The following is a 14,216-nucleotide window of genomic DNA, read 5'->3' as shown; positions in this document are numbered from 1 at the left end:
ATTCCTCATGTAGGGTGTTGTCTGCTGGATAATGTTTTTGACACTCTTACACATTTTTTTGTGAAGAATACAATAACATTGTCATAAATATTGCTTTCATTTGTGATGTCATACTTTTATGCGATATAAGTAAAAATAGAGATTCCTAGACTTTTCTGTACTGAAGATAATTGCCAATTCCTTGACAGTGCTATATATAAATCTGCAGTAAATCCCTGAAGTACCTGATTTAATCAGAAGAGAACAACTGATTAACACACTGGAAAATCATTTTTATCTTTGATTTACTGTCTGTAATTGTTTTATTTTTATTTTTTTACATATAGTTCAATTATTATTTAATATGAGTTTATTTTTTACTTGTTTGTCTTGTTTATACATTGTGTATGTTGATTGTAAACCACTTAGTATGGTTGCACTTTTATAGGCAGCACAACATTTTTTTTAAATAAATAAAAAAATAGAATAAGGTTAAATCCACATAATAGCAAGCCAGTACAAAGTTATGGGGGGACAAAATACAACTTCGATATGCTTTTGACTGAATGAGGGTCACCATTTATCCTAAAATCTACATTATTGTCATTTATCTCAGTTATTCTAAATGACTTCAGATAAACTACAATTTTTACAAAGGAATAAGGGAAAGAAATCAATTAACTGGAGGCCACTAAGCCAGGCACTCCCTGGATATCTCTTCATATATACATTTTGCCAGGTCACTCAGACAACTGCATGTTTTGTATTTTCCTACCTGGCACCCTTTTCGCCCAGTTGATCATGTGCACCAGCTCCTTGTCAGCCAGGTTGGTCAACAAAGTCATCATGGAAGCTTCACTGAATGGTCTGTTTGCATCGTGCTCAGAATAGACTATTGGCGGCTCTGCTTCCAACAAAGCACTGATGAGCTGTTCCGATGTCAAGGAGAGGACGGGGTTCTTTTTCACATTCTTAGTTGCTGGGTTCACCCAGATGGAGGCTGTTCTTATCTCTGATGCGGCTGCTTCAGTCTTTTGTTCCTGCTCTTCTTTCTGACGCTTGTGTTTCAGCATCCGGCCGCCCCTACGATCCTTCCGAATACCTGAAGATGCAAAATATTTTTTAGCATTTTTCTCTGAACCATGCCCCAGTAAGTTGCTCATACCAACATGACCTATTTAGAAAACTCTTTAAGAAGTACATGTGCTGAAAAAAGTGTTGATTTCACAGACCTTTACAAAGGTTATTTCCCTGTTAATGGAATTTATGTTCAGGATCTCACACTGAATGGTCCTATACACTGAATGGTCCTATACACAATGAGGAAAATAGAAAAAAACTGAAAGGTGCAGCTGCAAAGGTTAAAACTGTTCAACAGGCTTGGACATTGTTTAAAAATACAATCCTAGAGGCGCAGTCCATATGTATTCTGCGCATTAAGAAAGGTGGAAGGAAAGCAAAACAATTACCGTCATGGTTAAAAGGTGAGGTGAAAGAGGTGAGGTGAGGTGAAAGAGGTGAAAAGAGGTGAGGTGAAAAATCCTTCAAAAATTGGAAGAAGGATCCATCTGAAGAAAATAGGATAAAACATAAGCATTGTCAAGGTAAGTGTAAAACATTGATAAGACAGGCGAAGAGAGAATTTGAAATGAAGTTGGCTATAGAGGCAAAAACTCATAATAAAAGCTTTTTAAAATATATCCAAAGCAAGAAACCTGTGAGGGAGTCGGTTGGACCATTAGATGACCGAGGGGTTAAAGGGGCTCTTAGGGAAGATAGGGCCATTGCAGAAAGACTAAATTAATTCTTTGCTTCCGTGTTTACTAATGAGGATGTTGGGGAGATACCAGCTCCGGAGTTGGTTTTCAGGGGTGATGAGTCAGACGAACTGAACGAAATCACTGTGAACCTGGAAGATGTAGTAGGCCAGATTGACAAACTAAAGAGTAGCAAATCACCTGGACCAGATGGTATGCATCCTAGGGTACTGAAGGAACTCAAAAATGAAATTTCTGATCTATTAGTTAAAATTTGTAACCTATCATTAAAATCATCCATTGTACCTGAAGACTGGAGGGTGGCCAATGTAACCCCAATATTTAAAAAAGGCTCCAGGGGCGATCCAGGTAACTATAGACCAGTGAGCCTGACTTCAGTGCTGGGAAAAATAGTGGAAACTATTCTCAAGATCAAAATGTATTTATTTTTTTATTTAAAAACTTTTCTATACCGTCGCTAAGTTATATACCCTCGCAACGGTTTACAAATAGGCACATAGACTAAGGTAAGTAAATGTAGGATATCTTACATTCTAACAGGTGCCAATAAAGTTCGGTTACAATTTCATAAATAAAATCATTATTTGAGTAATGTTGGTCAAGTCCAGGTATATTATTGAGTTACTATCGCTTTGAAATATTACTTCTTAAAAGTAGGATTGATTAAATTCATTCTCATCTGCATTACCTTGTACTTTCATTCTCTACCCTCCACACTCTTTAGTGAAGGCTTTTTTGTAGAGCATATAGAAAGGCATGGTTTAATGGAACATAGTCAACATGGATTTACCCAAGGGAAGTCTTGCCTAACAAATCTGCTTCATTTTTTGAAGGGGTTAATAAACATGTGGATAAAGGTGAACTGGTACATGTAGTGTATTTGGATTTTCAGAAGGCATTTGACAAAGTCCCTCATGAGAGGCTTCTACGAAAACTAAAAAGTCATGGGATAGGAGGCGATGTCCTTTCGTGGATTACAAACTGGTTAAAAGACAGGAAACAGAGAGTAGGATTAAATGGACAATTTTCTCAGTGGAAGAGGGTAAACAGGAGTGCCACAGGGATCTGTACTTGGACCGGTGCTTTTCAATATATATATAAATGATCTGGAAAGGAATACGATCAGTGAGATTATCAAATTTGCGGATGATACAAAATTATTCAGAGTAGTTAAATCACAAGCAGACTGTGATACATTACAGGAGGACCTTGAAAGACTGGAAGATTGGGCATCCAAATGGCAGATGAAATTTAATGTGGACAAGTGCAAGGTGTTGCATATAGAGAAAAATAACCCTTGCTGTAGTTACACGATGTTAGGTTCCATATTAGGTGCTACCATCCAGGAAAAAGATCTAGGCATCATAGTGGATAATACTTTAAAATCGTCGGCTCAGTCAAAAAAGCAAATAGAATGTTAAGAATTATTAGGAAGGGAATGGTTAATAGAATGGAAAATGTTATAATGCCTCTGTATCGCTCCATGGTGAGACCGTACCTTGAATACTGTGTACAATTCTGGTCATCGCATCTCAAAAAAGATATAGTTGCGATGGAGAAGGTACAGAGAAGGGCAACTAAAATGATAAAGGGGATGGAACAGCTCCCCTATGAGGAAAGGCTGAAGAGGTTAGGGCTGTTCAGTTTGGAGAAGAGACAGCTGAGGGGGAATATGATAGAGGTCTTTAAGATCATGAGAGGTCTTGAACGAGTAGATATGACTCGGTTATTTACAGTTTCGAATAATAGAAGGACTAGGTGGCATTCCATGAAGTTAGCAAGTAGCACATTTAAGACTAATCGGAGAAAATTCTTTTTCACTCAATGCACAATAAAGCTCTGGAATTTGTTGCCAGAGGATGTGGTTAGTGCAGTTAGTGTAGCTGGGTTCAAAAAAGGTTTGGATAAGTTCTTGGAGGAGAAGTCCATTGATGGCTATTAATCAATTTTACTTGGAAAGTGGCCACTGCTATTGATTGCATCGGTGGCATGGGATCTTCTTCCCATGCCACCGATGCAATCAATAGCAGTGGCCACTTCCCAAGTAAAATTGATTAATAGCCATCAATGGACTTCTCCTCCAAGAACTTATCCAAACCTTTTTTGAACCCAGCTACACTAACTGGGTTCACTTGGCCACTTGGCCACTTCCCAAGTAAAATTGATTAATAGCCATCAATGGACTTCTCCTCCAAGAACTTATCCAAACCTTTTTTGAACCCAGCTACACTAATTGCCAGGTTCTTGTGGCCTGGTTCTGGCCTCTGTTGGAAACAGGATGCTGGGCTTGATGGACCCTTGGTCTGACCCAGCGTGGTAATTTCTTATGTTCTTATGTTCTAATGTTCAATTTAAAACCCATTGGATTTATCTAGTCATGGACCTTACACGCTATCACTAAACATGTACAGATGAATTTTGAAAAGGATTTACATGTGTAAATGTAACTACTATTGTAGCAAGGTCTTTTGACGAAACAAAGTTTGTGTTGGAGGACACTGATATTTGGAATATATTTGTTCGAAACTCAGGAGTCTCTTCACCAATAAACTGTTTATGATCACTTTAAAGTGAAAGACTGAATTCTTTCTAAAGGACAATTACAAAGACCATACTAATTTCTTACGATATTATTTTTGAGGGTGGCCTTCACAATGAAAATATCAGCCCGGAGTACTTTTTTCAAATCCAGCTCACGTGGTATTTGTCTGACTCCCTTGTGTGCTTTCCCTGCAGGATGTGTTCCCAAAAGCACACCAAAATGACCCTTCAGATGAACATCCTGTGACCCAGAGCCTGGCAGAATCGAGCCAAAAAATCTGCAACTAAGATTTCAAATTGTTTTCTAAATAACTAAGCAGTAGAATACACCCTAGACCAGGGGTGAGCAAACAGAGTTGTGGGCCCTTTTCCACCATGCAATTGGTTGCCATCTGCCCCCAAATCTGGTTACATCTCTCATAATTATATCTTGGATTCCTGATCTGGTATTGATGTCCCTTGTCAACCAATCTCTTGTCAACCAATCAGCTCTTGAACCAGTTGCCAAGTAATGTGACAACCACCGTGTCAGCCATTGTCTGACACACACACACACACACACACACACGCTTTGGCGGCGCGCCGGCGTCGGCTGCACGCCGCAGGCAAAGACGCTTTTGTAGTCCACTTCCGGTTTCCGGTTCCGGAGTCACCTCTCGGGTTAACTGCTTTGACTCACCGTCGGGGCCTGGGATACCCCTCTGCTACCCCCGGAAAGAGTCTAGAGCGCAGGAAAATCAGGTCAGATAAGTCTTAGCACCAAAATCCTTCTCAAGAATTCCCACAGGCAAAGACGCTTTTGTAGTCCACTTCCGGCTTCCGGTTCCGGAGTCACCTCTCAGGTTAACCGCTTTGACTCACCGTCAGGGCCTGGGATACCCCTCTGCTACCCCCGGAAAGAGTCTAGAGCGCAGGAAAATCAGGTCAGATAAGTCTTAGCACCAAAATCCTTCTCCAGTAACAACTTTTTAAAGCATAAAAGGGGTACCAAGCATTGATGGGGAAGATTGGGTAGGCTATTTCCATCTCAAGTAATAATGACTATTTGAAGAAAATAAGTGATAAAACATATTACTTAATAGCCCTTATTCTGTTATTCCCTGCTTTGTCATGATACAAGGCAAGATACAATCTATAGGGCAGGTCATATGTTAGGGAAGTGGTTTCCCCAGTTTTTCTTCAACCAGAAACATGTAACACCCTAAACAGATGGGCCCTCTTGCAAGATGGTATGAGTTGATTCAACTCTTTAGACATTGTCTTCGGGTCAGATGTACTAAGCATTCTTTCAAAGCAACAAAAGGGCCTGATTTATTAAAACTGTGTGTCCATTTCTGTCTTTATAGGATAAGACCTTGATAAAACAGTCTCTTATTGTCTGTATGGTCAAAAATAAGAAATCAAAGTAGAAATTAAACCATATACACTACTCTTGAAGTACCAGGCATTAAAGGGTGAATCTTAAATGCTCCCCAAAGCATAAAAGCTGGGACTTATGCGCGTGGCCGGGCCTTGCGCACGCCACACTCATTTTAGAAGAAGCCCGGCCATGCATGTAACCACTGTTATGCGCACAAGAGCCGGGCCTCACAAAAGGGGCGGTCTGGGGGGCAGGTAGGGGCAGTCCAGGGGGCGGGATGGGGCGGAGCTGGAGGCGGCCAGTACAGTGGCCATTTGCTGCTTTGCTGGGGAATTGCGCGCCAGCAACTTGCTGGCATGCACAACTTACTTCAGGTTGGGCCCTGAAGTAAGTTGTGAAATAAAAAAAAAACAAGGAGAAAAGTAGGAATTAGGGGAAGGGGAAGGAGAAGGGAGAATATAGAGCAGGGGGTAAGGAACTGGGAAGGCCGGGATGTGTCGCTGCTTGAAACTAACAAAACTTTATCCCCTCTTGCGCGCGTAGCACGCACAGATTTAAAATCCGGCGCACATACGCGTGTGGCCCAATGATTTTATAACATGCACGCGCATGTTATAAAATCGGAGCGTTCATGTGTGCGCACCGAGAAGCGCGTGCTTCTTTCAAAATCTACCCCTAAATGTATAAGGGTTATATTATGGTCAAATTTTCACCTGAATAAAGTGGTGAAACATCTAGTGAAGCTTGAGGGCAGGTCTAGAGCCTAGCAGCTAAGATTTAATAATGTATATTTTATTTAGGTTAAATTTTATGTATATTACTATCGTTAGTTTATTGATGTTTTTGTAAAATTATGTTTGATGTTTTGATGATGTTCCTTGACGTTACTTATATAAAGATAAATAAATGTAATTAAGCATAGATAATGAAGTACAGATAAATTAAGTAATTAAATACACATAAATAAATGTTAAAAAAAAAAAGCAAGTCATGCATTTGGTTGCAAAGATCCAAGGGAGCAGTACATTTTTTTTTTTGGGGGGGGGGGGGGGGGGGGGAGTGCTCCTGTGCACATAACAAGAACATGCTATCTGGGGGGTGATCATATCTGATGATTTTAAGGTAGCCAAACAGGTAGATAAGACAATGACAAAAGCCAGAAGGATGTGTGGTATACAGAAGAGGAATAACCAGTAGAAAAAAAGAGGTGGTATTGTGCAAGTCTCTGGTGAAACCTCATTTGGCATAAGATGTATAGTAGCCTAGTGGTTAGAGCAGTGGTCTATGTACCAGGAAACCAGTGTTTGAGTCCTGCTGTTGCTCCTTGTAACCTTGGGCAAGTCACTTTACCCTCCATTGCCTCAGGTACAAACTTATAGGGTCATTTATCAAAATGCGCTAAGGTGTTTTTGCATGCGTTAAGGGCTTAGGGGCGGATTTTCAGAGCCCTGCTCGCGTAAATCCGCCCAAAACCGGGCGGATTTACGCGAGCAGGGCCCTGCGCGCCGGTGAGCCTATTTTACATAGGCTCACCGGCGCGCGCAGAACCCCGGGACTCGCGTAAGTCCCGGGGTTTTCGGAGTGGGCGTGTCGGGAGGCGTGTCGGGGGCGGGGCCGGAGCGCGCGGCGTTGCGGGGGCGTGTCGGCAGCGTTTTGGGGGCGGGTACGGGGCGTGGCTACGGCCCGGGGGGCGTGGCCGCGCCCTCCGTACCCGCCCCCAGGTCGCGGCCCGGCGCGCAGGAGGCCCGCTGGCGCGCGGGGATTTACGCCTCCGGGAGGCGTAAATCCCCCGACAAAGGTAGGATGGGGGTTTAGACAGGGCCGGGCGGGTGGGTTAGGTAGGGGAAGGGAGGGGAAGGTGAGTGGAGGGCAAAGGAAAGTTCCCTTCTAGGCCGCTCCGATTTCGGAGCGGCCTAGGAGGGAACGGGGGTAGGCTGCGCGGCTCGGCGCGCGCAGGCTATACGAAATCGATAGCCTTGCGCGCGCCGATCCAGGATTTTAGCCGATACGCGCGACTACGCGCGTATCTACTAAAATCCAGCGTACTTTTGTTTGCGCCTGGAGCGCAAACAAAAGTAGGCTGTTCGCGCTCGTCTGAAAATCTACCCCTTAGCGCATGCGATAGCTCCATGTCGTATGGTGCGATGCAAATCCGAAAAAGAGGAGGGGTGGGCTGGGTTTACCAGTTTGCGAAGCCCTATCACATGGCTTTAATCCTGATTTTAGCTATACCTTTTTCAGTAGTAATGATGTGAATCGGAACCGGAATCGGTTCCGATTCCGGTTCACATTGTGAATTTTTTTTCATACAGCCCGATCGTACAAACAAAACAGTGCACTCTTGTGAAGATTTGATGACCCTCGGAGTGAGGAAACTCACTCCAAGATGAGATTTGTGCAATGTTCTCTCATCCTAGCTTGATGTTGCACAAATCTCATCTTTGGGTGAGTTTCCTCACTCCGAGGGTCATCAAATCTTCACAAGAGAGCACTGCTCTGTTCGTACATCTCACTTTGAATGTCAAAGTGGCCCCTAATCCCTACACTACTACCTAAACCTCACCTCGACTTACTAGGTGGGCCTCCCATAGAGATATAAATACCTATCTAGGGAGAGGGCATTATGGCTAGGTGCTCTTCTCACTCGCTCTCTCACTCACTCTCTCTCTCCATGGTCCTGATAGTAAACATGGTTCCCCCAGTGGCTGTATGTAGGAAATACCACATTCTAGCACTTATCACAATTTGCAGTAACTTAGCTCTTCATATAGGGATTAGCACAAATTGCAATAAACTGCCTATTACCATAAAATATGACCCTTTTTCTATCACAGGCGATATTTAGTATATTTTGATAAATCCAGGCCTTAGATTGTAAGCCCTCTGGGGATAGGAAAATACCTACAGTACCTGAATGTAATCCACTTTGAAGCACTGAAAAAATGTGAAAAAGCAGAATAAAAATAAATAAAAGTATAACTCTGGAGAATGCACCTTGAAAAGAACATGAACTGAATAGAAGGGCAGCTACTAAAATGTCAATGTCAAAGATCTAAACAGGTATACCCTGGAAGAAAGGTGGGAAAGGGAAGATATGACAGAGGCATTTAAATACCAAGAAATAAATGCACAGGGAGTGAATTTCTTTCAACAGCAAGGAAGCTCTATAACTATGGGTCATGGTATGAGGATGAAGGGGGTACACTCAGAAGTAATCTAAAGAAATATTTCTTTACAGAAAGGGTGATACTTGCACAGAACAATAAAAATCAAAACAAAAGATTCCCGAGTGAATAAACAAATATAACAAAGCCCAAAAGGTCACTGGAACACACAATTTTTATTTAACAAAAGAGAAAATCTCAGACCGCCCGCCAACAACTGTAATCATTCAAAAAAGATGTTGGACTGCAGGCAAAAACATGCCATCATAGGTAAAAAAAATAAATAAATAAAACCCTTCTTGTGCAGTCAGAATTCAAGAATCGATATCACTCATTTTCAGAAAGATTCCTACATCATGGTTGTCCATTTTTGGTTGTTTGGCAGATATACGAGTGCGCTTTATTTTATGATAGAAGCAGGCTTTTAAGGTCTAAATCTGAGAGTTGTCACTCTGTATCTAAACATCTTTGTGTGCTTCAATACTCTGTTCTTTCACATCAGAAGGATCATTAGGAAGCACTGGCAAATTTAGGCTCTTCGTGATTGTTTTGATAATGGTCCTTGTTTTTCTTGTACCCTTAATCACAATCTGCAGGTTATCTGTTTTGCTTCCATCAGTGGAAATGAGGATAAGTGAGGAAGCACTGGGTCCCTCTTCTTGGGACCACTGCAGTTTTGTTTTATGATGGTACAGTCTTCATTTTTTCATCAGACTTTGCGAGTATTATTATTATTTATTCAAATTGACCGCCCTTTGATATAGTGTCATCAATGGGCTTTTCCAAAAGTGGGTTCTAATTGTTCTACTTTTGTAGTTTATTTAATTTGGTGATAATGTCTGCTCTTCTATTTGGGAAAAACTACAAGAAACACAGAAACATAATGACAGAAAAAGAACATATGGCATATCTAATCTGCACATCCGTCCAATAAATGTAACTTTATAATTCCTATCACCTCCTTAGAAATCCCCTGTATTTATCCCATGCTTTCTTGAATTCAGATACTGTTTTTGTCTCTACCACATCTACTGGGAGGCTGTTACACACATCCACTCTTTCTGTAAAGAAATATTTCCTAAGATTACACCTTTTAACCTCATAGCATGACCCCTCATTCTAGAGTCTCCTTTCCGTTGAAAGAGGCTCACCTCCTGTGCATGAAAACCTTTAAGATATTTGAATGCTTCTATCTCCCCTATCCCGCCTTTCCTCCAGGGTATACATGTTTAGATCTTTAAGTCTATCCCCATATGCTTTAGAACAAAGACCGCAGATCATTTTAGTAGCCACTCTCTGGACCAATTCCATCCTATTTATATCCTTGTGAAGGTGTGGTCTCCAGAACTGTACATAGTATTCCAAGTTGTGGTCTCAGTATCACCTCCCTTTTTCTGCTGATCATTTCTCTCCCTATTCAGCCAAGCATCTTTCTGGCTTTGACCGTCGCTTTATCCACCTGTTTGACCACCTTAAGATCATCAGATACATTCACCTCCAGATCCTGTTCTTCCTTTGTGCTTACAAAATAATCACCTCCAATACCATACAATTCCCTTGTGTTTTTGCATCCTAAATGCATTACTCTGCATTTTTTAGCATTAAGTTTTAGACCATTCATCGAACTTCGCTAGATCCCTCCTTATGTTTCCATACCTTCCAGGCTGTCCAAATTTTCCTCAACAATCCTTCAGTTATGTTGCTCACCAAAATGTTGAAAAGTACCAGTCCAAGGACCAATTCCTGAAGCACACCATTAGTAACGTCCCCCTCCTCAGAGAAAACACCTTTTACCACTACTCTTTGTCTCCTCCCGCTCAGCCAGTTTCTAGCCCAATCAGTCATTTTAGGTTCCATAGCGAGGGAACTTAATTTATTTATAACTCTTCTGTGCGGAACCGTGTCAAAGGCCTTGCTGAAATCCAAGAACATTACGTCTGCGCTCTCCTTTGATCCAACTGTCTTAGTCACCCAATCAAAAAAAATTGATCAAACTCGTCTGACAAGATTTATCTCTGGTAAAATCTTGCTGCCTCAGATCCTGCCATCCATTGAATTCCAAAAATTGCACTATCCTCTGTTTTAGCAGCGATTCCATTAGTTTGTTCACCAGAGAGGTCAGACTAATTAGTTTATAGTTCCCAGCCTCCTCCTTACTTCCACTTTTATGAATAGAAACCACATCTGCTCTTTTTCAGACCTCCGGGACTACTCCATATGCTAAAGAAGTATTGAAAAGGTCAGCCAGCAGAACTGCCAGGACATCTCTAAGTTCCCTTCATTCCACGGATGGATCCCATCCAGCCCAATTGCCTTATCTACTTTAAGTTTAGTTAGATCCTCATGAACACATTTTTTTCTGAAAATAGATTGAGGTTTACCCCCCTTCCAATCTTATTTGTGTTTGTTTTATGTGGTCCTGTTCCAAGCCCTTCCACAGTGAACAGAAATATTCGTCAAGTAATTTTGCTTTTTCCTCATCAGCCTTTACATATTCCATCTCTTCACCTTTGAATCTCACAATGCCACATTTGCACTTCCTTCTCTCACTAACTTATCTAAAAAAAAAAAAAAGACTTGTCCCCCATTTTACTGTATTTGCTAGTTTTTCTTCCATTTGAATTTTTGCATTCCTGACTGCTTTCCCAGTTTCTCTTTATTATTCCAGATATTGTCGCCTGTCTTCCTCTTTCTATGATCTCTTGTAGTTTATGAACGCTAACCTCTTCTCCCTTACCTTTTCATCTGCTTCTTTAGAAAACCATAGTGGCCTCTTTTTCCTCTTCCCTTTATTTACTTTCCTAACACAAAGGTTAGTTGTCCTTATGATATCTCCTTTTTAGTTTTGCCTACTTCCCTTCTACTTCCCCTAGGTTTTTCCCCATCTAGCTAACGACTCCTTGAGGTACTCACCCATTTTAAGAAAGTTAGTTTTCCTGAAGTCTAGCACCCTCACCTCAGAATGAACCTTCATCTATTGCATCCTAATACTGAACCATACCATCCAGTGGTCACTGGATCCCAGATGATCATTTACTACAATATCAGACATACTGTCCCCGTTGGGAAGCACCAGGTTCAATATCACCCTCTCCTATGTTGGTTCCGTTACCAGTTGACAGAACAGTTCTCCTTGTCAGAGCATCAGAGCTATATTAAAAATGCCAGACTTGAAGCACTGCTTGTAGCACATTGCTTGCAGTTCTCTCATCACTTTGAAGATCTACTATGTACAATGATATACTCCATTCAAGTGCATTCACATGATGGCGATTGTAATCTTTTGGTTTGTACAGAATAACAGAGCATCTTTTTTCTACAGACTGTGCAACCTGAAGTTTTAAATTCCACTATTGAATGGTGATATCTGTTATCTTAAAAGTATAATCTTAACATTTATTTACAAAACATTTTCACACATTTTTCCTGATGATTGATGACATTTGTAATTTGATTGTTGCTGAATGGTTCTATATTTACTCACATTTTTAATAAAAATTCTACAAGGCAACCGATGATGTTTTTCATGTGACCATCACTAATTGGCTGAAATTGCTGATTTATGAATAATTATTTCTATAAATCCTCCATGGTGACTGATGATGTTATTTATTTAATCTTCATTGATTGGCTGAATTTACTGATTGGGAAATAGTCACCCGCTGGGTAATATCAAGCTGCATGTTTTTGAAGCTGTTAAATTTGCAAAACTGCTGACAGACTGTGGTTGTCCCTGAAGCTTGTCTGCTGATTGAGAATATGTTTCTCTCTTTTTTTTTGCCCTGATGCAGCAGGCAGTGAAATGTGATCATGTCCTTGTGAAAATGGGATTTAAGTTAATGGGGGGATATCTGGTCTACCTATTATTCTCAGCTCCTGACGTGCAGTGTGAAGAATTTGAGGTGGTATACCTTGTGGTTGCATGGTGCTGACATCATCTGGAGCACCGGAGGATCTCTACAAGAGAGGTGGCTCAGCAGCATTTCGTTGGGGACATCTGACCTGCCTGTTTGCGGCTCCTATGGTGCAGTATAGCGAGTTGGAGGAGGTATCCCTTGTGGCTGCATGGCGCTGACATCATCTGAAGCACCAAGGCATTGATGTCATCTGAGTGCCCCTTCGAAATGATTCACTGGGACACAATGGGAAGGAAAAAGAAGGGGAAAATTGCTATTCCCCTGATGACATCTACTCCAATAAGCGGTCCTTTGGACTTACATATTATACCACTTAATGTTCCAGTTCAATCTGGTTCTTGATCAGATTTGGTGGACATTTCCTTAAGCCCGAATAATCGCTCCCAACCTCAGTTGTCCCAGTGCCATTCGATTGAGATTGGTGAGAAGTGCACCATGGATACTTAGGGCCCTTCTGAAGAGGTATTACAGCCTGTGAAGAATTGTACAGAAAACTCTCTCAGACTATCTTAAAGTACCAGGTACAGCTGCCTTGTCCAGTTCTCCTTAAGGTTGAGATATGCAGGGAATCTGGTGAAGTGAAGAGCCCATCACCAGAGTATAAGTCCTCAGGGCATAGAAGGGTTATAGAGACCCTGAGAAACAGAGAGAGACATACCATATGCCAGAACCTGTTATGTCTAAAGGTGGGCTCGTCTACATGTTTTGACCTGGAGTTAAAGTGAACTGCACTGTACTATACTAAATGTCTTGAACTAAAAGTTAAGGTGAACAGCACAGAGCTGTGCTAAATGATTTTGATCTGGAGGTAAGGTGAAATGCACTGTATATTTTGAGACTTGAAATTAAGTTGTGCTGCCCTTTTCGTTTTCTTTGTGTATTTTTTTATTGTAAATAAAGTGCACTGAAGGAACAGTCAGAGTCTGTATCCTTTTTCCTCTGACTGTTCTCACCACTAATGTCGAGTTACTACATACAATGGCAGTAGTAGGATCTCTTGCCCAAGCCATATAAACAAAAGAAAACTCAAACCTAACATGTAAACCTCCTGAAGAAATGGGTGGAACAGGAGTATGGCATGGTACAGGAAAAAGAGTTTGGCCCAGAGGTCAGGCCTGTAGTGGACCGAGCCCAATTTCCTTTCTGAGAACAGCTGTCCATTTCACACAGCTGACTTAAAGCAGCTGGTAGAGAGAAACAAGGAGATCTTCTCAGCCCTTCCCGGTCCTAGCCACCTGATGCAATATGACATCATTTATCTCCTGGAGTTGTGGTATGACAGCGACCTTATCTGATTCCTGAGGCCAGGTGCCACATCATCAAGACTGAAGTGAAGGACATGTTCCAGCTGGAGGTAATAGAGGAGTCTAACAGTGACTGGTCCTCACCCCTAGTATTGGTGCCACAGCCAGATAGGAACATTGGGTTCTGTATTGGTTTTAAAAAGATCAATGAGGTGTCAAAACTTGATGCCTAT

The 14,216-nt window shown here is 41.5% G+C and overlaps 1 protein-coding gene across 1 annotated transcript in view; it reads right to left on the bottom strand.

The window, feature by feature from the left end:
- The window catches only part of ESR1 (estrogen receptor 1), an 829,643-nt gene that overhangs the window by 349,360 nt on the left and 466,067 nt on the right, over positions 1 to 14,216 (bottom strand). Inside the window, exon 5 of the mRNA XM_029596558.1 lies at positions 755 to 1,081. Coding sequence (XP_029452418.1) covers positions 755 to 1,081 — 327 coding nt within the window. The remainder of the gene's footprint in view (positions 1 to 754; positions 1,082 to 14,216) is intronic.

Source organism: Rhinatrema bivittatum, chromosome 3, assembly GCF_901001135.1.
Source record: "Rhinatrema bivittatum chromosome 3, aRhiBiv1.1, whole genome shotgun sequence".
NCBI classification, from domain to species: domain Eukaryota; kingdom Metazoa; phylum Chordata; class Amphibia; order Gymnophiona; family Rhinatrematidae; genus Rhinatrema; species Rhinatrema bivittatum.
Note: the sequence above shows the minus strand (reverse complement) of the source record. Positions and strands in the feature narration are given on the sequence as shown.